Raw genomic sequence first — 27,081 nt, forward strand, 5'->3', positions numbered from 1 at the left:
CCTTTCCTCTTTCTCCATCTATCCTCCACTCTCAACTTACCTTCCACCAAAAAAGGATCTGATATTCCCCCACCCTCTCCCCTTAGCACATGTACATCCTTAACTCTTCCTATCATAATCCTATTTACCACTACATAATCCATTAGCGCTCTATCTACCACCCTTCCCTCCACCACCCTCTCCCATGTGTACTTATGCTTGACTTTCTTCCGAAACACTGTATTTGCTATCATCAACTCTCTTTCTAGACACATTTCCACCATCAACTCTCCACTACGATTCTTTCCTGGAACTCCACACTTCCCAACCACTCCATCGATTGGACCATTTCCCACCCTAGCATTAAGGTCTCCCAGTACTATTACATTGACATTTCTTCCTAAACCCTCTATGCACTCATTTAAATCTATCCAAAAGGCCTCCCTTTCTTCTATGCTCTTCTCACTGCCAGGCCCATATGCACTTACAAAGACCCACATCTCCTTTCCCAGTTTCACCTTCATCCACATTATCCTTGAGGAAACCTCCTTCCACTCCACTACCTGTTTACCTATCTCTTCACTTACTAGAATAGCCACCCCTTCCCTCCCTCGCCCTCTCTTCACTCCTGATAACCTCCCACTTACACTCCCAAACTTACACTCACCCTTCCCTTTCAACTTAGTTTCACTCAAAGCCAACACATCCATCTTTCTTCTCACAAACATACTACCTATCTCTTCCCTTTTACTCTCATCTATACCACATCCACGCACATTAAACGACCCAAACCTTAGGGTGCTGGTCCGAGGCGACTCCTGAATGCGCCGTGCAAAATTGTTCACCACATGGACACACTCTGCCCCTGGAATCTCCCTGATCCTTATTATTGCAGCTTTGAAGTCCATGATTGTCTGGGGGTTGTTCTCATAGACGTGGTCTTTCAAATAACCCCACAGATAGAAACCTGGGGAGTTAAGGTCAGGTGAGTGCGGGGCCCACTCGGGGTCACATCTGCTGATCAGTCGCTCTTGAAAGCGTTGTTGCAGCCAGGTCAGCATTTGGTTTGATGTGTGTGGGGTGGCCCCCGTCCTGCTGGAACCACTGCTCTGCACAAATGAGTTGAGCACATCTCCTGAGTGTTGTCCAGAACTTCCTCAGGATCTTGATGTAACGGTCTGTGTTGAAGGTCCTTTTTCAGTATCCGCCTAACTGATTCCCGTGCAATGCCTAGCTCTTGGCTCCGACGTCGGATAGACTTCTCTGGGCTGCGACAAACAGAGTCCCTGACAGCAGCAACATTTTCAGCGGTCCTTGCACTCAAATGTCGTCCAGTTCTCACCTCTCCAGCTTTAGAGCTCAGTTTTTGCACACTTCCCGATCTCCTGAACTTATTCACCCATCGGTAAATCTGACTTTTATCAGGATAATTATTGAAGTTAAGCTCCCTTCAGAATCTTGCCTGCACCGATTTGAAAGATTTCGCCTCAAAATAGGTCTCAACACAAAATGTTTTTTGTTCAGTTGTCCAAGGCATTTTTAGTACTGGCTGTTATTTTCTCTTGTTGTTATCCTCTCCTCTAGTGGAATCTGCAACATAAAATGAATTGGATTACTTTTCACGATTTTATTCGCTGTGATATTGGTTGCACTCGTTTTGGGTCACCCTGTACATGTTAATCTCTTCACTATGGTTCAAAATCTTGCGGGCAGTATTAGCTGCCAGACGTACGATGTTGCGTCATAATACTCGCATCATAAAAAATAGTCACTGCTTATATCGATCGTTCTCTCTTTCACCCGTGAATTTTGATAACCATAGGAAATGTGATGAAGCCAGTTTACAGAGTATGCCAGTTATGCAGGGACAACTACAATAAATATAATCAAGACGCTGATATGGCAGCCTCGTGAATCCACTTGCTCCTCATGACGCCTACGTATGCGGCACTGTATGGAAGGGGTTAATGACCAGGATCCAGACAGCAACCCAGTATCACTTCCTTCAGTGGCATTTGGGCCGTTCTGAAGGTCAAGCCAGTTACTAAAGGGACCTGGGACATTGAATGATTAATTGATATTAAATTTCCCCTTGTAAGGGGTATGGCTGAGTCAGAGCATGTCTTTTTTTTTTTCTTTTTTTTCCATGAGAAAAAAAAGGGGGTTTTGTCAGTTTCTTCAGTCTACTCCAGATACATACATACATACATATACCAAAGGCTTTTTCCCCCTACACAGGGGGTAGCCAAAAAGAAATAGGCATAGAAACCACTTCCACCCATTCCATTTCCTTTAAGGCATAGAAACCACTTCCACCCATTCCATTTCCTTTGAATTCCATTCCCCTCCTCCCTCCCTCTTACCTTGGCACCTCCTGGATGATGGGTCATCCCTACTCCAGATAGTTTCCCATTATAATACACACATGGTAAATAATGGCAGCATTTTTTCTCCCTGCCACAGGACCTTGAGAAAAGAAGAGGGGGTGATAAAAGAGATTTGAGAAAAGCAAAAACATGGGACAGTAAGAATTAAAAAAAGTGGTTAATCATGCTGCAATTTCAGTAATTATTATTTTTTATTTTTTGCTTTGTTCCAGATGCTTTGAAAGGAGCTGCTATAGCTGGAGGAGCTGTTCTTGGTTTGGGAGCTTTGATTGGTCTTGGAATGGCTCTCTCAAAAAAATGATATCACTGAACATTGCATCATCATCAGGAACAGTGACGAATACAATGACTGGCTTTTTAAGTTTTATATGGAAAAATATTTCTTGCATTACGCTTCAAGATGTAAATATGTAAACCTTGCTATGTAGTAATTTTGTATGGTTGATTTTGATTGAATGAGCTCTGTTCTTATCCTGAGGATGACATAACTGTTTAAGATATTCAATGGATAGTTTGGCTATAAGAACTGTCAAAAACTGTTCACACAGGACGCAGCCCAAAGTTTTGGCCATCAGCAACAATACAGGATGGAAAGTTTGAAGTTGAAAATTACCAACCACTGGAATATGGTTGGCAATTATTCTATTCTCTCTTTCATTCTTTTTTATTGTGCCTACAGTGTTACCCTGGTACAAATTTTAGCCATTTAACACTGCTTTAAGTTTGGATAAGGTCAGAATGTGTGTCTGTTCTCATCTTAGAGTGATTATATGTAATATTATATTTCATTTGGAGCTCTTAATTTCTTTGAAAAGAAAGTCTATACCACCTGATCCATAGCCCTTCACAATAGCCATGGTGAATTTTTCAGGAAGCCATGAAATAATGTGAATTATGCAAATTTGTATGTACTTAGAATAAATGAGGTTACCTCAGTATGTTTGACATATCCTAGACTTACATATTTCCATCCTGTTTGCATGCATTGCAAGGACAGGTACTTGCTAATAGTGGTCCCATGTGACGGCCATTAGAGAGAATCATTGCCATGTATCTTTAGACCCCATGAACTCCTGCACTTCTATCTGGAAGTGTAACCCCAAGGGTTTGACACTGGTTCTGGACTGGGCCCAAGATCTTTTGCAGAGTGCAGGGTGATCTAATAGAGATATACAGTACTACCTCTCATTAACGGACTAAAAGGGGGGTTAACGGTGTCCATTGATGTGAATAATCCGTTGATTTGGAGTGGTTTTTGGGTGGCATAGTAATTGCACAGCACTAAACAACAGCACTAAAAACACCGCAAACAGAGCTAATTAACGTCCGTTAATGAGAGGTAGTACTGTACTGTACAGACAAGTCAAGGACTTTAACTTCTTTGATATGATGATGCCTATGCAGGCGTAATGAGGCACGAGTGAGTATACGAGGATGCCAGCATTAGCATCTTGATTATATTTTGTAGTTGTAAATGAGTGGCTCCTGAATTCTGTGCACTGGTTTGATCATGTTTTCTGTTTATTATGAGAGGTACAAAGAAGGGAAAAGAGAGGTGAAACACCTGTTGAGCAGATGTGAAATGGGGTAAGAGTATGACAGAAAATTTTGAAAGTAATAAAAAGATGTTTTGGAAAGAAATTGGGAGAGGAGGGGGAGGCGAGTCAATTGGAGAGGGGGAGGCGAGTCAAGTGGAGAGGGGGGAGGGGGTGGAGATGGAGAGATAATGGTGGGGGGGGGAAGATGGGCAGAGTATTTTGGGGAGTTGCTGGGTGTGAGGGAAGGTGGGGATGGTTGTAGTGGGAAGTGCTGGGAGGGTGATGTTGATGGGGGCGGGTGGGGCGCTTGGTCTGGCTGGGTGCCATGCAGAGTGTCTGGGAATGGGAGGTACAGCGATGGTAGACTGGCTGGTGAGGTTATTTAATGTTTGCTGGAGGGAGGGTAGAGTGCCGGAGGACTGGAGGAGTGCCTGTGTAGTTCCACTTTACAAGGGAAAAGGGGACAAGTGTGAGTGTGGTAGTTTTGGTGGGATTGGCTTCTTAAGTGTAGTTGGGAGGATCTTGACTAGGGGGAACAGAGGGAGTAATTGGTGAGGAACGGTGTGGATTTGGGACAGGTGGAGGTTGTGTGGATCGGATTTTTGTGGTAAGAAAGATGTGTGGGAGAGCTATAGGAAAGGGGAAGGATGTTTTTTTGGCTTTTGTGGATCTGGAGGGGGCTTACGACAGGGTGGAACTGTGGGAGGTTTTGCGGGTGTGCGGGATGGGAGGGGGGCTTCTGGGAGCTGTCGGGAGTTTTTGTGAGAGTGGTGGAGTGTGTGTCAGGATTGGGAATGGAGAGAGTGAGTGGTTCGAGGTGGGGGTGGGACTGCGTTGGGGATGCATTGTGTCGCCCTGGCTATTCAGCTTGTACATGGATGGGGTGGTGCAAGAGGTAAATGCAAGGGTGGTGGGTCAGGGATTGGAGATGGTTGAAGAAGGTGGAGAGGAGTGGGAGGTGAGCCGGCTGTTGTTTGCGGACAACACTGCGCTTGTGGCGGGATCGGAGGAGGGGTTGAGGAAGTTGGAGACAGAGTTTGGGAGAGTGTGTGAGGGAGGAGAGCTGAAGACAAATGTGGGTAGAAGTGGGGTGATGAGATGTACAGGGGGTGAGGGTGGTGGCGGGCTGGAGGTGAGCACTGAGGGAGAGCAACTGGAGGAAGTGGATAGTTTTAGATACTTGGGTGCAAATGTGGCAGGAGTGGGTGGAGTGGAGGTGGAATGTGGATTGAGAGAGGCAGGTAAATGCCTTGGTGAATTAAAAAGCGTAATGAAGAATAGACATTTGGGAGTGGATGCTGAGAGGAGACTGTATGAAGGAGTGATTGTGCCAACAGCATTGTATGGGGCAGAAACATGGAACATAGGAGGGGAAGAGAGAAGGAGTTTGAATGTATTTGAGATGAGGTATCTGAGAGGTGTGATGGGGGTTGCTGGGCTGGATGGAGTGAGAAATGAGGAGGTGAGGAGGAGAACAGGGGTGGAAAGGGAGTTGGGAGATAGGGTTGATGAAAGAGTATTGGGATGGTTGGGACATATGGAAAGAATGAGTGAAGAAAGACTAGTGAAAGAGGTATGGAAGGCAGATGTGGAGGGAGTGAACATGAGGGGACATCCTAGGATGAGATGAATGGATGGGGTGAAGGGGGCTTTGGGGAAGAAGGGAATGTCTGTTGAGGAAGGACGGGAGAGGACAGAAGATGGGTGAATGGAGGATGATTGTATATGGATGATGCTGTGATGCATGAGGTGGAATGGATGGGGGGTGAGGTAGTATGTGTGAGCAAAATTTGACGCAGCCCAAAGGGATTTCTCCTTGTCTTCTTTTATGCATGGGGGGACGGAGAGGGGGGGTCGCCAATTTAATGAAGCGGCCTTGCTGTGGATGTGCTGTGCCTTGCGACACTGCCTCTGACCCAGGGCAGTGGACAAGGTGCAGGGATGACCCGTCATCCAGGAGGTGCTAAGATAAGAGGGAAGTGGAGTGTATTTAGGGATGGAATGGGTGGGAATAATTTTATGCATGTTTCTTTTTGGCTACCTCCCTTGTAAGGGGGAAAAAGCCTTGGTATATGTATGCATATATTACTCAGAGTAAAAGAGAATAATACCGCAGTGAGTTTATATTTCATAATGCGAGTAGTGTAATGCTTCGTACATTAGGCAGCCGAAGCTGTGCACGAGACTTTGACTTGTATTGAAGAGGCTAACAAGGGTGATGCAGGCAAGGTCATCATATTAAGGCAACATGGTAGGACTTGTATTAATGGATTTCAATTGGACAAATTTACATACATATAACAAAGGCTTTTTCCCCCTTACACAGGAGGTAGACAAAAAACAAAGACATACAAACCACTTCCACCCATTCCATCCCTAACATACTCCACTCCCATCCACCCAGGTTCCTCCTGTATGCTGGGTCATCTCTGCATTTCGCCCACTGCCCTGGATCAGAAGCAGTGTTACAAGACAGCACATCCACCGCAAGGCCGCTTCATTCCCTCGTGCGGAAAAGGAGAAGATAGGGAGACATCCCTTTGAGCTGCATCAATTTTATTTTTCACACATACTCCCTCACCTCCCACTCCCCCTCATGTATCACAGCATCATCCATATACGACCATTCTCCATTCACCCCTATCTTCTGTCCTCTTCCATCCTTCCTCAACAGACATTCCCCTCTTTCCCAAAGCCCCTTTTACCCCATCCATCCATCTCATCCTTGGTCGCCCCCTGATGTTCACTCCTTCCACCTCTGCCTTCTACACCTTCTACTGATCTTTCTGCGCTCATTCTTTTCATATGTCCAAACCATCCCAATACTCTTTCATCAACCCTATCTCCCAACTCCCTTTTCACCCCTGTTCTCCTCACCTTGTTTTCACTCTATCCAGCCTAGTAACCCCTATCATACTTCTCAGGCACCTCATCACAAACACATCCAAACTCCTCTCTTCCTCTCTTATGTTCCATGTTTCTGCCCCATACAGTGCTATTGGCACAATCACTCCTTCATACAATCTCCTTTTAGCATCCATTCCTAATTGTGTATTTCTCATTACACTTATTAATCCACCAAGGCATTTACTCGCTTCTCTCAATCTACATTCTTCCTCAACCTCCACTTCTCCCTTTACCACCACATTCGCAGCCAAGTATCTAAAACTATCCACTTCCTCCAGTCTCTCTCCCTTAATACTCACTTCCAGTCTGCTGCCACTTTCTCCCCTTGCACATCTCATCACCTTTTACCCACATTTATCTTCAACTTCCTTCTTTCACACACCTTCCCAAACTCTGTCACTAACTTCCTTAATCCCTCCTCTGATCCTGCTAGTTGTTCAATGTCATCAGCAAACAACAACTGGCGTATCTCCCACTTTTCTCCATTTTCTTTAACCATCTCCAATCCCCAACCCACTACCCTTGCATTTACCACTCACACAGCCTCATCCATTATAAATTTTACAGCCAAGGCGACATAACACATCCCTGAAAAAGTCCCACTTTTACATCAAACCATTCTCTCCATTTCCAATTCTAATACAAGCTCTACTACTCTCGTAAAAACTCTTGACTGCTCTTAAAAGCTTTTCTCCTATCCCATACATCTGCAATACCTCCCACAGTGCCTTCCTGTCTACCCTGTCATAAGCCTTTTCCAAATCCATAAAATCCCAAAAATCATCCTTACCTTTTTCTAAAGCTCTCTCACATCTGTCTTACCACAAAAATCTGATCCACACAACTGCTACCTGTCCTAAGCCCACACTGTTCCTCACCAATTACTCCCTCTGTTCCTATCCTAATCCTCTCGATCAAGACCCTCCCATAATCCTTCCCAACTACACTTAACAAACTGATCCATCTGAGACTACTACACTCACACTTCTCACCTTTTCCCTTGTAAAGTGGAACTATACAGGCACTCCTCCAGTCTTCCAGCACTCTACCCTCTCATAAACAAATATTAAATAACCTCACCAGCCAGTCCACCATCACTGTACCTCCTTTTTTAGAGACTCTACATGACACCCATCCAACCCAGGTGCCTTACCTGCTCTTATCATCTTAACAACTGCTTTCACCTCATTTTTTCTTATTTCACCTCCATTTTCCTCATTCATCACTGTAATTTTCTTAGCGCTTCCCACTGCAACTACCTTTCCCTCCCTATCTTCCTTCACATTTAGCAACTCCCTAAAATACTGTCCATCATCCTCTTACTGCCTTATCTTCCATTATCATCTCTCCATCTGCACCTTTTACCTTATCTTTACTTGATTTCTTTCCAAAATATCTTTTTATTACATACACATACCAAGGCTTTTTCCCCCTTACAAGGGAGGTAGCCAAAAAAGGAAAAGGCACAAAATCACTCCCACATTGATAAGGCCTAGATTAGAGTATGCAGCAACATTGTGGTCCCCCAGTACCAAAAAGAATATAAAGAAAATAGAAAGAGAGGAGAGATTGGCTAAACTGGAGTTACCGACACTGGAGCAAAGAAGAGAGAGTGGTGACCTATTGACCATCTACAGAATCATGAGAGGCACAGAGGTACTCGATAGAGAGAACTTACTTAACTGGGACAAAAGAAACACAAGAGGACATGGAAAGAAAATAAAAAAACATAGCTATAGAAGAGAACTGAAGAAAAACAGTTTTCCTCATAGAATTTTGGACACTTGGAACAAACTGGACAATGAAATAGTAAGCGCAAAATCCATTCATGAGTTTAAAAGCAAACTAGACACTGTGAGATACAATGGTGGGACAACACGAGCATAGCTCCCCTTCCCGCAAAATACAACTAGGTAAATACCCATTCCATCCCTGAATACACTCCACACCTCTCCACCCTCCCTCTTATCTTAGCACCTCCTGGGTGACGGGACATCCCTGCACCTTGCCCACTGCCCTGGGTCAGAAGCAGTGTCACAAGACACAGCACATCCACAGCAAGGCCGCTTCATTAAATTGGCGACCCCCCCTCTCCGTCCCCCCATGCATAAAAGGAGAAGACGGGGAGAAATCCCTTCGGGCTGCGTCAAAATTTTGCTCACACATACTACCTCACCCCCCATCCCCCGCCCATTCCACCTCATGCATCACATCATCCATATACAACCATTCTCCATTCACCCCTATCTTCTGTCCTCTCCTGTCCTTCCTCAACAGACATTCCCCTCTTCCCCAATGCCCCCTTCACCCCATCCATCCACCTCATCCTAGAACGTCCCCTCATGTTCACTCCCTCCACATCTGCCTTCCATACCTATTTTACTAGTCTTTCTTCACTCATTCTTTCCATGTGTCCAAACCATCCTAATACTCTTTCATCAACCCTATCTCCCAACTCCCTTTCCACCCTTGTTCACCTCCTCACCTCCTCATTTCTCACTCTATCTAGCCTAGTAACCCCCACCATACTTCTCAGACACCTCATCTCATACACATTCAAACTCCTTCTCTCTTCCTCTCTTATGTTCCATGTTTCTGCCCCATACAGTGCTGTTGGCACAATCACTCCTTCATATAACCTTCTCTTAGCATCCATTCCCAAATGTCTATTCCTCATTACACTTTTTAATCCACCAAGGCATTTACTCGCTTCTCTCAATCTACATTCTACCTCCACCTCCACTCCACCTTTTCCTACCACATTTGCACCCAAGTATCTAAAACTATCCACTTCCTCCAGTCGCTCTCCCTTAATGCTCACTTCCAGTCTGCTGCCACTTTCACCCCTTGAACATCTCATCACCTTATTTTTACCCACATTTATCTTCAGCTTTCTTCTATCACACACTCTCCCAAACTCAGTCACCAACTTCCTCAATCCCTCCTCCGATCCTGCCACAGGCGCAGTGTCGTCCGCAAACAACAGCTGGCTTATCTCCCACTTTTCTCCATTTTCTTTAACCATCTCCAATCCCCAACCCACTACCCTTGCATTTACCACTCGCACAGCCCCATCCATCATAAATTTTACAGCCAAGGTGACATAACACATCCCTGACAAAGTCCCACTTTTACATCAAACCACTCTCTCCATTTCCGATTCTAGCCAAGGTGACATAACACATCCCTGAAAAAGTCCCACTTTTACATCAAACCACTCTCTCCATTTCCGATTCTAACACAAGCTCTACTACTCTCGTAAAAACTCTTGACTGCTCTTAAAAGCTTTTCTCCTATCCCATACATCTGCAATACCTCCCACAGTGCCTTCATGTCTACCCTGTCATAAGCCTTTTCCAAATCCATAAAAGCCCCAAAAAACATCCTTACCTTTTTCTAAAGCTTTCTCACATCTGGCTTACCACAAAAATCTGATCCACACAACCGCTACCTGTCCTAAGCCCACACTGTTCCTCACCAATTACTCCCTCTGTTCCTATCTTAATCCTCTTGAACAAGACCCTTCCATAACCCTTCCCAACTACACTTAACAAACTGATCCCTCTGAGACTACTACACTCACACTTCTCACCTTTTCCCTTGTAAAGTGGAACTATACAGGCACTCCTCCAGTCTTCCAGCACTCTGCCCTCTCATAAACAAATATTAAATAACCTCACCAGCCAGTCCACCATCACTGTACCTCATTTTTTTTAGAGATTCTACATGACACCCATCCAACCCAGGTGCCTTACCTGCTCTCATCATCTTAACAACTGCTTTCACCTCATCTTTCCTTATTTCACCTCCATTTTCCTCATTAATCACTGTCATTTTCTTAGCACTTCCCACTGCAACTACCTTTCCCAATCTTCCTTCACATTTAGCAACTCTTTAAAATACTCTGTCCATCATCCTCTTACTGCCTAATCGTCTATTTTCATCTCTCCATCTGCACCTTTTACCTTATCTTTACTTGATTTGCCTCCTCTTCCTCTCTTAATTTCTTTCCAAAATATCTTTTTATTACTTTCAAAATTTTCTGTCATACTCTTACCCGATTTCACATCTGCTCTCCTCTTTGCCTCCTTTACCTTTTTCTTTACTTCTCTTTTCTTTTCTTTGTACGTCTCATATGACTCCCTCGTCCTATTTTGTAACCAAACTGTGTAAGATGCTGTAATGATTATAATTTATGTTATATTATTTGTTTTTGTTTTGTTATAATTTGTCTGTCTGATTTTCATTTAATATTAGTTATATGTCAATTTATTATCATTTACTATTTACCTGTTTATTTGTTATTCAACTATACCTATGCATTTATTTATGTATTTTATTTGTTATTTACATTATTATAGTTTTTATTTATTATTAATATTAATTTTTGGCATCCGACCTAGATATGGATCAAAAGGTCTCCTGTCGGCATGCTCCGCCTTTGTAATCCTTTGTAATTCTCTCTTCTACAACCTTCTTTGCTTCCTCATCCCATGACTCACTAACCTTCCTTCTATTTCCTCTCATCCTCCTTGTTCCACACACCATCTTTGCACACCTTATGACCCCATTCCTCCTCCACTCCTAGTTCTACTCTATCCTTCATTCCCTCCTACTCCCCTCTCAGCTTCTTCTTGTACTTCTCCTTTTCTTGCTCATTTAAGTTCACTTTAAGCACCTCCCTACCCTCTGCCTTTTTCCTTTCTCCATCTATCCTCCACTCTCAACTTACCTTCCACCAAATTTCAATTTAAGAAAGAATAGCCAAGAACTATTTTACTAACAGTGTTTAATGAATGGAAAAGACTTGGTAACTGTAGTGAGTGCTGAAACAATTGGTTGTTTTAAAAGAATGTTAGATAACTTTATGGATGGGGATGATATGTGTTAGTGGCAAAATGCAAGAACTGGCTTACCAACACAGTATTTAATGAATGGAATAGGCTTAATAACCATGTAATGAGCCCTGAAACTATTGGTTGTTTTAAAAGAAGGTTAGCTAACTTTACAGATGGGGATGATAGGTGGTAGTCAACATGTAGCTGCATAGTGTAGGCCTTGTGGTCTCTTGCAGTCTAATCCATTATCCACTTAAAACTAAATATCCTCCACCTTTCATGTAAAGCTGACAACTGGCAACTGCTACCTTTCCTATACTTTTAGCCGCCATTGACATAGGAATAGTCCCACACTAATACAACACAGTCCAGTTTCTTCCCAGAGAGATCTATAGGTAAGAAAGGAGGCAAGTGATCTTGCTAGCCACAATGAAACTTGAGGCAGTAAATACTGTTATTTTATGGATGATATTTCTTTATTCTGATGTGCTATCATAGACACGTGTCCTCGAGTACCTAGTGATTCAATTCATATGTGTTTGTGGGAAATTGTCTATTGCCTGATTTCCGTAAAAGTTCCACTCCTGCTTTAATCTTCACTCCCACATTGGTTTTGCACCGTTCATTTTACTGACTTAATTATTCTTATTGGCTAAATCCTAGCACATTCCCGCTTGCTTCCCGCTCATTTCGCTTACACGCGCACTCACTCCCATGGCACTGATCACACTGACTGGTACCGACGCGCAGGCATCCTTGGCCCCCAGGGGTACTAACTGCATGCACCTTTTGACCCCTCCCCACGGGTACCAACTGTGTGTCCCCGTCTGTGCCACATTCACACCACAGTATTTAAATCTAAATCTCTTCATTTAGTTTCATTTTAACCAAAAGTTCTACAATTTTAAAATAACTTTTTAAAAGAAATGTATTACTCCCCAAGGAGCTAAGACAAGAGAAAATGGGTGGTGGATAGGAATGGAAGGCTGGGCATGGGTGTGTGCCTCTGTCTTGGCTACCTCCCTTATAAGGGGAAGAAACTCTTGGTATATAAATGGATAAATTACTCTAAAATGTAGTGTACAGTAAACCCCATCTATGTTGGATTAAGGGGAATGCCAATCTGATAATAGTATAATATATATGTATATGTATGTATATGGTATACACACACATGTACACAGTGATAGATATCTGGAACAAATTGGACAAAAAAATAGTGTGTACAAACACAATACAAGAATTTAAGAACAAACTTAATCTTGCGAGATACAAAAACGGGTCACCATGAGTATAGCTCCCCTTCCCATAAAACACAACTATACTCATTACATTGAGAAATGGCCGTTAGGGCGGAGCACTGGGAGTCCCCCTGTGGTGCCACATATAATTATTTTATAATTTTATTTTATTTTATAATTTTGTTTTATATTCTTATAATGTTGCCACATATAATCATATTATAATTTTTTGTCACACCACCACTGTGGTAAAAATCAAAGCAATATTTTCTATACAAAGGTTTCGTTTCCTTGAGTCAGACATGGCATATGAGCAAGAGAGAGGGACGTTGCCGCCACATCTAGTCTCTAGCCCCACGCCCCTCACACTGCATTCAGTGTGAGCCGTGCGGGCCGTGTTATCTGTGGAGATGTGGCAACACCGGGAAATCTCCTAACCCTGCCTTAGCGGTCACTTCTCATTGTGCTGACTATAGGTAAATACACAAGTCATCACAGAGAAGTCTAAGGTATGATCCCAGCACATTTCAGACTATCTACACATATGACATGGGAGGTAACCAAGTCAAAGGCATATACTCAATCCCACCCACTCCTATCCACCACCCTTGTTTCTCTTTCATCTTAGCTTCTCATGGAGCTAGTTTCAGACACAATAAAACTGGAACTGTACACTGCAGGATGAAATCCAATATCTGAAGAAGTTAGTGACAGAGTTTGAGGTGTGTGAAAGAAGGAAGCTGAAGATAAATGTGGGCAAAAGTAAGGTGATGAGATGTACAAGGGGAGAGCATGACAGCAGGCTGGAAGTGAGCATAAAGAGTGAAAGACTGGAGGAAGTGGATAGTTTTAGATACTTGGGTGCGAATATGACAGGAAAGAGAGGAGTGAGGATGGAGGTAGAATGTAGATTGAGAGTAGCGAGTAAATGACTTGGGGGATTAAAAAGTGTAATGAGAAATAGATATCTGGGAATGGATGCTAAGAGGAGGTTATATGAAGGAGTGATTGTGCCAACAGCATTGTACAGGGCAGAAACATGGAACATAGAGAGGAAGAGAGAAGGAGTTTGAATGTGTTTGAGACGAAATGTCTGAGAAGTATGATAGGGGTTACTAGGCTAGACAGAGTGAGAAATGAAGAGGTGAGGAGGAGAACAGGGGTGGAAAGGGAGCTGGGAGACAGGGTTGATGAAAGAGTATTAGGATGGTTTGGACACATGGAAAGAATGAGTGAAGAAAGAATAGTGAAAGAATTGTGGAAGGCAGAGGTGAAAGGGGTGAATATGAGGGGGCGTCCTAGGATGAGATGGATGGATGGGGTGAAAGGGGCATTACAAAAGAGAGGAATGTCTGTGGAGGAAGGATGGGAGAGGACAGAAGATAGAGGTGAATGGAGAAGGGTTGTGTATAGATGATGCTGTGATGCATGAGGGGGAGTGGGTGAGGGATGGGAGGTGAGGACGTACGAGAAAATTTTTTACACAGCCCAAAGGGATTTCTCCCCGTCTTCTCTTTGTCTGCATGAGGCAATGGAGAGGGGGTCACTGAATTTATGAAGCGGCCTTGCTGCGAATGTGCTGTGTCTTACAACACTGCTTCTGACCCAGGGCAGTGGACAGGATGCAGGGATGACCCATCATCCAGGAGGTGCCAAGATAAGAGGGAGGGAGGAGGGTGGAGGGGAGTGGAATATATAGGAAATGGAATGGGTGGGAATGGTTTCTATGCATTTTTCTTTTTGGCTACCCGTCATGTAAGGGGGAAAAGCCTTTGGTATATGTATGTTATTGGACTCTTGAAAATCCAAGAGAACTACATGAAAGACCACTGCACAGCCACAAAGTGATGGTCTCCTGTGCTGTTGGAAAAGGTGCCAATTGGCCCTTAATTTTTTTGAGACAATAATGGAAATGCTGTTACTGTGACCTCCAAGCATTACATCGAGATAAATTTTTTGTGCCTGAATCATGATGAAAACATATGCCTATTTGACATGTGTGGTTTCACCAGGATGGGGTGACAGCCCACACAATCAGATCATCAATGACTGTTCTTTGCCCTCTCTTTGGTGACCACCTCATTTCCAGGTTTGCTGACACTATTGGCCCCTTCGGTCCCCTGATTTGTCCATGTGTGATTATTTCTCGTGGAGATACCTTAAGGTGCATGTATGTAGATAGGCCCTGTACACTGGATAGTTTGAAGGAAGCTATTCATGTGGAAGTCACCCAAATCAACAGAGCAATGCTGGAGAGTTGAAGCAAACTTCCAAGAACACCTTCAGAAATGTATCAATGAAAATGGACACCACATGATGGATGTTGTTTTCCACACTTGATTGCATCAAATACTATTTCAATACAAACACACTGATGTCAATAAAATTTGTTTGCTTGCAGATATAATTTATGATTTTGTGAATTTCCCAAAAATGTCTGTCCTCTCTGCCCCACCCTGTACATAAGAACATGCTTAATAATAATTAAACAAACTAAATATGATGCATGATCTTTGTTTTCAGATTAAAAAAAATTATATACTCCAACAAATTCATACTTTTAGGATTACAAAAAAAAATAAAAAATAAAACTATAAAATTATAGCATACAGTACTTTGTACTTCTATCAAAATAAAATGTGCTTATGTTTAATGTTTATTATTTTTTCATTAAAGTATTATTTCATAAGGTTATGGAAACTCCCCTTATAATTTTTACAGCAGGAATAAGTCATCATTTGTACTCAAGTCTTTAAGCTTCATAACTTACTTCTTACTTCTGCTCCATGGTAGGCTTTCAGCCTGTCAGTCGGGCCAGCACACTTCTCCAGATTGTCCTCTCAAAGCTTCCTTCTTCTCCTTCTTTAAGCTTCATAAATCATGAGAAAATGAAGCACAGCTGTCTCGCAAAACTTGTTTATGACAGTCTGGCAGTGATCAACGACAGCAGTGTTCCAGTGAAGTGTGATGAATGAGGCTGGGTGTTGGTGCTGTACAATCATCCTAAAATGTGGTTAATAGAATCAAATGGTGCCCAAGTAGACTGAATTTCAAACTATATGGTTGGGAGTAATTCAAAGTGATTATATAATGCAAATAAACAATTTCAGCATGTTTCATGGACTTTGGGCAATTAACAGTTAAGTTATCTCTGCATCAGTTTCCCTGATATAAGATCACTAGGTTAAGTTAGGTTAGATTGGCTTAGGTTTGCTTAGGCTACATAAATTCAAGCTATGTTAGGTTATGTAAGGATAAACTAGATTATATCAGGTTACATTAGCTTCTGTTAAGTTACCAAAGTAATTGTGATGGGTTAAACTTATATAAATATTTGTATCTTCAGTGAATTTCTCAGACTGCTTTGAGGTGCAGGAGAATCTGTATTTACCTAGTTGTAATATACGGGAGGGGAGCTATGCTCGTGGTGACCCGTCTTTGTATCTCTCCACATCAAGTTTTATCTTAAAATCTTGTATAGTGTTTGCACATACTGTTTTGTTGTCTAATTTGTTCCATGTATTTATCGCTCTGTGTGGAAAACTGTTCCTTTTCAAGTTTTTTCTATAACTATCCTTTTTTAGTTTTTTTTCCATGTCCTCTCATTTTACCGTTGTCCCACACTAACAAGTCGTTCCTGTCTAAAACTTCCATTCCTTTCATTATTCTGCAGATAGTCAGCAAATCTCCTCTTTCTCTTCTTTGTTCCAGAGTTGGTAGATTCAATTTGGACAGTCTTTGCTCATGTGATAGTTCGGCGAGAGTCGGTACTAGTTTGATTGTCGCTCTTTGTATTCTTTCTAGTTTCTTAATATTCTTTTTGGTACTGGGTGTCCAAAGTGATGCTGCATACTCAAGTTTTGGTCTTATTAATGTAGTATTTTCTTTATCATTTCTTCATCCATATAAGCAAATGCCACTTTGATTGACCTCAATAAGTTGTAGGTTTCTCCGAATATTTTATTTATATGCTTATCTGATTTCATGTCCTTTCCAAGATCTTTTTCCGAGTTTGCTTTTTTTTATTTTTTCTTCCCCAATTCTGTAATCTTTTGATACTCTGTTTTTACTCTTTCCAAATTCCATTATACTGCATTTCTTTATATTAGATTTTACTTCCCACTTTTGAGTCCAATTCCATATCGTGTCCAAATCTTGTTGCAATGAGTTGCAGTCCTCTTCCGTTTTTACCTTCTTTAGTAATTTTGCATTATCTGCAAAGAAATTCATATAGCACTCCTCGCCTTCATTCATGTCATTAATGTATACAGCGAACATGATTGGGGCCAGTACTGATCCTTGCGGGACACCGCTTTTTACTTCTTCCCAGTTGGAGAATTTTTCTCTAATTACAACTCTCATTTTCCTCCCAATCAGGAAGTCTCATCCATTCCAATATGGAATGGGTGCCACCTTTTGACTCTATCTTATTTATTAGTTTCCTATGAGGTACCTTATCGAATGCCTTTTGCAGGTCCAGAAAAGCAGTCTGCCCATCCATCTCTTTCTTGTATTATGTCTACTAATCTTGAGTACAAGCAGGTCAAATTTGTTGTACATGATCTCCCTTGTCTGAATCCAAATTGATTTTGGTTCAGTATAGATTTTTCTTCCAGGTATTTAACCCATCTGTTTTTGACAACTCTTTCACCAATTTTTGCTATTGTGCTTGTTAGTGAGACTAGTCTGTAGTTAGATGGATCTTCCTTATCACCTCCCTTATAAATTGGTACAATGTTTGCCTTCTTCCAGTCCAATGGCACTTTTCCTTCTTTAAGTGAGAATTTAATTATTTATTTTGTCAGTTAATTCTTCCATACATTCTTTCAGTATCCAGTTTGCAATTCCGTCTGAGCCATGTGATTTTCTGACATCAAGGGTTTTAATTTGGTCACTGATTTCTTTTTGTGTTACGTTTATTTCTTTCATTGCTGAAAATAATCCTCTCTCTCTATCTACACTGTTAGGCGAGTTTTCTATTGTGAATACTGATCTGAAGTGATTGTTCATAATTTCAGCCATTCCCAGTTCTTATGTATATTCCTTTTTATCTTGGCGCAGTTTTTCTATTTCTTGTTTGTTTTTCAGTTTTCCATTTACATATTTGTAAAATAGTTTGGGTTCTTCCTTACATTTGTCTATTATATTTTTTTCATAATTTCTCTTTTCATCTCTGCATATTTTTACATTCATTTCTAAGTTTGATGTATGTTTGCCATTTGCTTGGTTTCTTATCTCTTTTTCATTTTTTCCAAGCTTTGTCTCTTTTGTCCTTAGTTTCACTACATCTTTTGTTGTACCAGCTCTTTATGTATGCTTTTTCCATCAACAGTGTTGTCTCATTCTCAATGTCGCCATCGCATCTCCAATTTGTGGTATGTGCTTTAGCATAGGGTACTAGCATAGGGCAGGGTACCATAGTGTTGTGGCATGCCCTGACCTGCAGTGATGTTTCCCATACAAGGACCCCCTTGCTACAGCCGACAAAGCCCCTTTTCATACGTGTACTAGGCGGGGCATCATCTTCGCTCTGTGTAGTGAACTATGCTGCCCTCACGCCAGTCAATACCCCTCTGTCTTACCATGTGCACCTAGCACTCCCATGTACATATAACCCACTGATTAATAAAACCTGCATTTCGTCCAACCTGTTTCCTGTTTCAAAATGACAAAAATGTCATGATAGAATCAGAGGAAAAAATAAGTGAGGCATTTAACAAATATTTTCTCTTGGTGTTTACTAATGAGAGGTTAGATAAGGTACCTGACTGCAATCCAATTTTCAGTGGGAAAGAAGAAAGCAAACTATCTTATATCAGCATTAGCAAAGTAGTAGTCAAGCAGAGTGAAAGACTTAAAGCTACAAAATCCCTAGGTCCAGACAAAAATTTTCCCAGAGTGCTTAAAAAATTTAAATTTGAAATTTACAACCAGTTAACAGAAATATCTAATAAGTCAGTAGACATGGGTTTTGTGCCTATTGCTTGGGGGCAAGTAAACACTGTTCCAATTTTCAAAAAGGGAGATAAATCGTCTATGACATCAGTTATAGGTAAAATGCTTGAATCAATAATAGTAAATAGACTCAGAGAACACATCAAGAGACATAATTTGATTAATGACACACAGCATGGTTTCTCCAAGGGTAAGTCATATGTGACTAATCTTCTATCCTTTTACACTAAAGCATATGAGGCATCAGATAACAATGATAGTTATGATGTTATTTACCTTGACTTTAGCAAAGCTTTTGGGTCATTTTGGTCACCTCGACCGATTAAGCCGCTATGACACCCACAGGTCCGGGGCGGCCTGGGATGCCCTGCAGTGCAATGGCACACCAGTCAGGCACACGGTATCCCTGCCACAGGCATAAACGTCAAAAGGCCGAAATTTGGAGGGCTCTCACCGCCACACCCTTGGTCTCAGGATTGTGCTGTCTACGCTGATGTGCACCCTATCCCACTGTCTACTTGTGGCGGAAGTTTGGACCAAATCGCTGACCTTCGGATTTCCCCCCAAATTCCATGGGGTCCCCTTTGAGATTTTTTTTGCTTTTGGGTCATTTTGGTCACCTCCACCGATTTAGCCGCTATGACACCCACAGGTCCGGGGCGGCCTGGGATGCCCTGCAGTGCAATGGCACACCAGTCAGGCACACGGTATCCCTGCCACAGGCATAAACGTCAAAAGGCCGAAATTTGGAGGGCTCTCACCGCCACACCCTTGGTCTCAGGATTGTGCTGTCTACGCTGATGTGCACCCTATCCCACTGTCTACTTGTGGTGGAAGTTTGGACCAAATCGCTGACCTTCGGATTTCCCCCCAAATTCCATGGGGTACCCCCTTTGAGATTTTTTTGCTTTTGGGTCATTTTGGTCACCTCCACCGATTTAGCCGCTATGACACCCACAGGTCCGGGGCGGCCTGGGATGCCCTGCAGTGCAATGGCACACCAGTCAGGCACACGGTATCCCTGCCACAGGCATAAACGTCAAAAGGCCGAACTTTGGAGGGCTCTCACCGCCACACCCTTGGTCTCAGGATTGTGCTGTCTACGCTGATGTGCACCCTATCCCACTGTCTACTTGTGGCGGAAGTTTGGACCAAATCGCTGACCTTCGGATTTCCCCCCAAATTCCATGGGGTACCCCCTTTGAGATTTTTTTGCTTTTGGGTCATTTTGGTCACCTCCACCGATTTAGCCGCTATGACACCCACAGGTCCGGGGCGGCCTGGGATGCCCTGCAGTGCAATGGCACACCACTCAGGCACACGGTATCCCTGCCACAGGCATAAACGTCAAAAGGCCGAACTTTGGAGGGCTCTCACCGCCACACCCTTGGTCTCAGGATTGTGCTGTCTACGCTGATGTGCACCCTATCCCACTGTCTACTTGTGGCGGAAGTTTGGACCAAATCGCTGACCTTCGGATTTCCCCCCAAATTCCATGGGGTCCCTTTGAGATTTTTTTTTGCTTTTGGGTCATTTTTTTCACCTCCACCGATTTAGCCGCTATGACACCCACAGGTCCGGGGCGGCCTGGGATGCCCTGCAGTGCAATGGCACACCACTCAGGGAGACGGCATCCCTGCCACAGGCATAAACGTCAAAAGGCCGAACTTTGGAGGGCTCTCACCGCCACACCCTTGGTCTCAGGATTGTGCTGTCTATGCTGATGTGCACCCTATCCCACTGTCTACTTGTGGCGGAAGTTTGGACCAAATCGCTGACCTTCGGATTTCCCCCCAAAAGCCCATGGCATAGGAGGAAGTGTTAGAATGGATTAGAGCTTGGATCAGTTACAGAAAATAGCGGGTCACCATAAATGGTGTAAAATCCAGGTGGGTAGTGTTTCTAGTGGGGATCCCCCAGGGCTCAGTTTTGGATCCCATATTGTTCATTATGTACATAAATGACTTGGACAATGGGATTAATAGTGATGTTAGTTTGTGGATGACACTAAAATAGGTTGCCAAATTAGGTCAGGAGACAACCCAGAGATTCTGCAGGATGATCTTAACAAATTGTTCACATGGTCAGTGAAATGACAAATGAACTTCAATATCTCGAAGTGCAGCATGTTAAATGTAAAGCTATACAACTCCAAAAATAGATATTACAAAGGCGGAGCCTGCCGACAGGAGACCTTTTGGTCCATATCTAGGTCGGATGCGAAAAAAATCATAATAATAATAAATTAATCAATAAAAACTATAATAATGTAAATAACAAATAAAATACATAAATAAATGCATAGGTATAGTTAAATAATAAACAAACAGGTAAATAGTAAATAATAATAAATTGACATATAACTAATAATAAATGAGAATCAAACAGACAAATGATAACAAAACAAAAACAAATAATACAAAATAAATTATAATCATTTCCCCACCACTTCTGCTTTGTAACGCAGAAGTATACTACGTGCACTACCTTAATACTCATCCACACAGCATCTCCTGTCAGCACGAGTCAGTCAGGGCATCGTGTATATCCAGTAAACCAGATATGTGAGCTTCGTCATTTTCGGATGTGGAATTCCCTCTGTGTCATTAGAAAGGGCATTGCAAGTGAATTACTCATGATGGTTGTTTTCGAACCACTCAAGACACCAAGTTCCTCTCAGCTGAATAAAATTGCTTGAAATTAGCTAGCAGAAACGAGTTGAAGACACTTACCCTCTTTGCCACAGGGCTATGTCACTTAAAGATATATATATATATATATACACATATATATATACACATACACACACATATATATATATACATATATATACATATATATACACATATACATACATATATATATATATATATACACACACATGTATATACACACACACATATATATATATACATGTGTGTGTGTGTGTGTGTGTGTGTGTGTGTGTGTGTGTGTGTGTGTGTGTGTGTGTGTGTGTGAAAAGGCGGAGGAGGAGGGAGGAGAAGAGGAGAAGGATAAAAACAGGATGGGGGAGAAGGAGGAAGAGGAAGAAGAGGAGGACGTGTCATATATTCTCATGCAATTCTTTACACGTTCGTTGAATGAAACTGAAGATAAAAAATAACATTGTAATGGCCTTATGCCAATCACACAGCAACCCCAAAAATTAATAGATTTTTCTTCAGACATCCATAATAATACCTTTAAGCCCCACTGTCTGATAAAGAATTAAGTATTAGATTATTTTATTTGTGATTTGAACCAAGTGAAGAACGGAAATTTTCTATGCAACATGACATTCATTCGCACGCGATAAGTGCTTATCTTTCTTAGACGATATTTGTGAACAGCGACGTGTATTGATAAAGAAAAATCCATAACATAGTCAGACACCATTCTCAAGACGTCTGTACACTTGGAATCAACAATGACCTAAACGGTAGTATAGCTCACAGAACATAATTATTTATGACCAATTGTCTCAGAGTACCATTGTTGTTAAGAATTATATAACATATTTTTGATAAAAGTGTATTTTTTAAAAACAAGAATACTGTAATACAACTGTTCATAAACAATTCCGTTAAAGCTATATTGACATTAAAATTACGTGATGTAATTTTTAACACCATGAATAGTAAAAGACAATTGTTCATAAACAATTTCGTTAAAACTTACATTAACATTAAAATTACGTGATTTAGTATTTAACAAGAATACTGTAGTACAATTGTTCATAAATAATCCCGCAGTTACATTAATATTAAGATTATGTGATATAGGTTTTAACAACAAGAACAATGTAAGACAATTGCTCATAAATCCTCCCTTTAAAATTACATTAACATTAAAATTACGTGATGTAGTTTTTAACAACAAGAATACTGTAGGACAATTGTTCATAAACAATTCCGTAGCTACATTAATATCAAAATTACGTGATGTAATATTTAACAACAAGAACACTGTCAGACAATTGCTCATAAATAATTCTGTCTCGGAGCCATATCTCGAGTCTCTGGTTGGCACTTTTCGCCACTTTGCATGACCTCATATCGTTCGTTTCCTCCCCGATGTGAGGTGACCTGTTCTTGTTTCGACTTTTAATAGATCTTCCCTTTTTTTCGATTTAAGAATACTGTAACTATGGACTCTGAGGACTAGATCTAATTACTCTTCCGCTTCTTCAGTCAACTACGACAGGTCTTGGGAGAATATTGGTTGTCAAGTGACACGTGTATACAATGTGATGTCTATCAAACTTACATTCTTTTCCAGTTCCATCGTTATACGTCATCGCAGACGTAATATCTTGGCTGAACAAGGAAACGTGAAGAACGAACTTTAGTCCGCGACTGTAAGACGACATACCACGTTAGCCGACGGCTCAGCCTAACAAAACTACTTCCTCGTCCAAAAAATCGTAACTGCGTTCAAGCCTCGTTCACACGGGGCAAGATGAAAGGCAAGTCAATTGTGCAAGTTACCCGAATTGGAGAGGAAAGAGAGCAAGCACATGTTCACACAGGCCACTTGTCTATTGCTTGAACTGGAAAGGAAAGTAAGCAAGTACATATTCACAAATGCCACTTGTCTCTGACTTGTCCTGTGTGAGCATGCACCCGCTCGCCCTCCTCACCTACACACTTAACCCGCCTCTCAACTTGCCCCGTGCAAACGAGGGTAGACGGCTGTAAAGTTCTTGACTACGGTAGTGACAGTCTTGCTTGTTGTCAGAGACTTGTCCTGTGTGAACATGTACTTGCTCGTTTTCCTCTTCATCTCAAGTAACTTGCACACTTAACTTGACCCTCAACTTGCCCCGTGTAAACATCTTGACTAGTGACAGTCTTCATTGTTGTCAGGGTCACGACAAAAATTGCTCTTTGAACAGAGACGACTAGTTTCACTTGTAAGTACTACGATGGTCGTCTTTCTAAAAGGTACAACAACAACCATCCCTCGTTACGTCATACATTTACGATACGACTAATACTACGAGGTCGCCAATGACTCATCCAGGTCGTAATTCTACGACCAGAGAGCTCTCCGCTGCCCACGACTCGGCGAGAAAGACGCCAACGTCTGCGGCAGTAATTACGAGCGGAGTCGGCTTCGCAACAACATTCATCATTGAGCAATCAACCCAACACGAAGGACTCGAATAGAGGAAATGTCTCAAAATATCTCGTTCGGTCTCATTCGGCCGAGATTCATTGTTGATGAAGAAAGGAATGGAAGCCGGAATTAACCTTTGTATACTGCATCGCTTACGATCAATGTTATTGACAATACTCTTGTCCAGCCTGCATCCTTATATGGCTCCAACAATGTTATCGCTTACGATCAATGTTATTGACAATACTCTTGTCCAGCCCGCACCCTTATATGATTCCAACAATATTATCGCTTACGATCAATGTTATTGACAATACTCTTGTCCAATCCACATCCTTACACGACTCCAACAGTACTATCCCTACATTGTCAATAATATTGTGATCAATGTTATTGACTATACTTTTGTTCACCCCCACCCCTTACATGGCTCCAACTGTATTATCTCTACGTTGTCAATAATATTTTGATCAATGTTACTGACAATACTTTTGTCCAACCCCCACCCTTACATGACTCCAACAATATCATCTCTACATTGTCAATAATATTGTGATCAATGTTATTGACAATATTCTTGTCCAACCCGCATCCTTACACGACTCCAACAGTACTATCTCTACATTGTCAATAATATTGTTCAGTATAGGCTATTGTTCAATATTACTGATCGTGCAGTGAGGAAAATGTACGAACATCATGAAAGATACAAAAGTATTGTTAACAAAACTTACTCTTTATAGGCCGATAGAACAAGATTAGTTATGTTGAAATTTGCCTCTACTAGTAAAAGTTTCACTTTCTTTTCATAGTGAGCAATTGGCAATAATGTAATTATAATTAAATTAATAATGATGCAAGAGATCAAGCAAAACAGAAAAAATAAGAGAAATGAAGTAAAACAAGAACATATAAAACGAGAGAAAACACAAAATCAGAAAAGAAAAAGAAAACAGAAAGTAAAGGAAAATAAGAAATGAGGAAAGAAAAGAAAAAAAGAAGAGAAGAGGGAAAGGAAAGAAAATTAAAAAGAGACAAAAAAAAATGCAAATCAAGATGTCAGAGCCAAGAAAAAAGACGAAAGCAACAAGATTCAACCCCCCCCCCCCTACAACCGTCTCTATTGTAGACGCAGACAACTAAGACGACCTGAAAGGTATCATCAACAGAACGACTTGCGTGGAGACGACTAAGGCGAAAAGACAAAGGAAAAATCTACAATGGCAGCTACACGGTATTCACCTTGGTCTTTGGATCACGTGCTGGACTCGTGATCGACAAAGGAAATGATTACTGTAAAACTAACACAGACGGCGAAAATGTATCACCAACAGAACGACATGCGTGGAGACGACTAAGGCGAAAAGACAAAGGTAAAGTCTACACTGACAGCTACACGGTATTCACCTTGGTCTTTGGATCACGTGCTGGTACTCGTGGTCGATAGGGAAAGGGAATGCTTGCAGCAAAGCCAACACTGACGACGAAAAATGTATCATCAACAGAAAGACATGTGTGAAGACGACTAAGGTGAAAAAGACAAAGGACAAAGGCTAGACTGGCAGCTACACGGGGAAGGAAATGCATCGTCCGCCATATTTTCCTGGAGGGGCCGTTCCCGGACCCAAGAGTTTCGAGCCCATGACGATAAAGTTGCATCCTGCAGCGCACACTATTGATTTTCCTCTGGATAACGCATAACGACGTTTTTATTCAGCTGAGGGGTCACCTCCCACCTCCATTTTTATATATTTTTTTCTTAATTTTTTTCTTTTTATTGTTATTTTTTCATTTTCTAATTTTATTTCTTATTTCTATTCTTATTTCTTATTTCTATACATATATATATATATATATATATATTTTACTTTTTATAATTGTTTTATTATGTGACCCGTCGGAGGATCATTCGGACAGCTTTCCGTGCTTCCTCCTCTTCTTGTGACTTGCCGCGGATCTTCGCCGGCGGTTCCCGTCATCATGGCGACGCCTCTTGCGCCCTTCGGCCTCCCTCGTCGACGCAGAGAGGTCCTCCTCTGCCAGGCGCTTCCTCTTGGCGCTGTGTCTCTTCGAGGACGACTTCTGTAGCCAAGAATGAGAGAGAATTCCCTCGACGGAAGGACGGTCCTCGGGGTCTCGGGCGAAGCACCTCGTCAGAAGCTCCCGACACTGTTCCGGGACTTCGTGACCGAACTTCGGTCTCGCCTTCTGGATGTCTCCGACGGTGCGGAAGGCGTCCCTGCGGCAGAGCATGTAGTAGAGAAGAGTCCCGAGGCTCCATACCGTAGCAGGGACGTGGAGGTACTCGCCCTCGAACAAGAACTCCGGGGGCCAATACATCTCGGTCCCCCCCGTGTCGGTGCCTCGATCTCCCTTCACGAACTCCCCGCACCCGAAGTCGATCAGCCTGATGTCGAGGGCTCCAGTCTCCCGGTCTCTGAAGACTAAGACATTCTCTGTCTTGATGTCTTTATGGGAAACCCCCGCATCCAGGCATCCTTCGACCGTCCTTACCAGGAGCCTGAAGATCCTCCTGATGACTTTTTCTTTCAGGGGTCCGTGGGTCCTCAGGTAATCTTCGATGGTCATGGACCTAGAAACGAGTTCCATGACCATGAAGATGGTGTCCTCCGTGGTGATGCATTCCAGGAGCTTGATGACACCTGGAACGTGCTGCACCTTGTACAGAAGGGCAGCTTCTTCGGGCACAAGGCGTCCTTCATGCTCGGCCCAATTGTGCACCATATTGAGAGGCACCTTCTTGATGGCCACAGGTGTCCTGTCGCTCTTTCTTCGGGCGGCGTAGACGGAGGCGAAGCTGCCTTTCCCGAGCTTCGCAATCACTTTGTAGCCTCTGATTCGCATTTAAAAAGTTCTTCCCAAAGGTTATTTACCGAAGTGGACTTAATGTTGATGAGCCTGCGTTGAAAGTGCATCCTAGATATATACACTATGTGGTGATTTGCACATACATACATACGTACATACATATACTCATACATGCATACATACATTCATACATGCATACATACGTTCATACATACATGCATTCATACATTCATACATGCATACATACATTCATACATACATTCATACATACATTCATACATACATGCAT

The 27,081-nt window shown here is 42.2% G+C and overlaps 2 protein-coding genes across 2 annotated transcripts in view; one reads left to right on the top strand and one right to left on the bottom strand.

Moving 5' to 3' along the window:
* Fis1 (Mitochondrial fission 1 protein) overlaps positions 1 to 3,301 on the top strand; it is a 36,239-nt gene extending 32,938 nt beyond the window's left edge. Inside the window, exon 6 of the mRNA XM_076210439.1 lies at positions 2,579 to 3,301. Within this exon, the coding sequence (XP_076066554.1) occupies positions 2,579 to 2,667 (89 nt within the window). The 3' untranslated portion in view covers positions 2,668 to 3,301. The remainder of the gene's footprint in view (positions 1 to 2,578) is intronic.
* A 22,567-nt stretch (positions 3,302 to 25,868) lies between these two features.
* Positions 25,869 to 26,828, bottom strand: LOC143039807 (serine/threonine-protein kinase pim-2-like). The gene has a single exon (XM_076210054.1). The coding sequence runs from the start codon at positions 26,826 to 26,828 to the stop codon at positions 25,869 to 25,871; it is 960 nt and encodes a 319-aa protein (XP_076066169.1).
* Positions 26,829 to 27,081: the final 253 nt, after the last annotated feature.

Source organism: Oratosquilla oratoria, chromosome 27 (assembly GCF_046742065.1).
Source record: "Oratosquilla oratoria isolate Oo_2021 chromosome 27, ASM4674206v1, whole genome shotgun sequence".
In the NCBI taxonomy this organism is placed as follows: Eukaryota; Metazoa; Arthropoda; class Malacostraca; order Stomatopoda; family Squillidae; genus Oratosquilla; species Oratosquilla oratoria.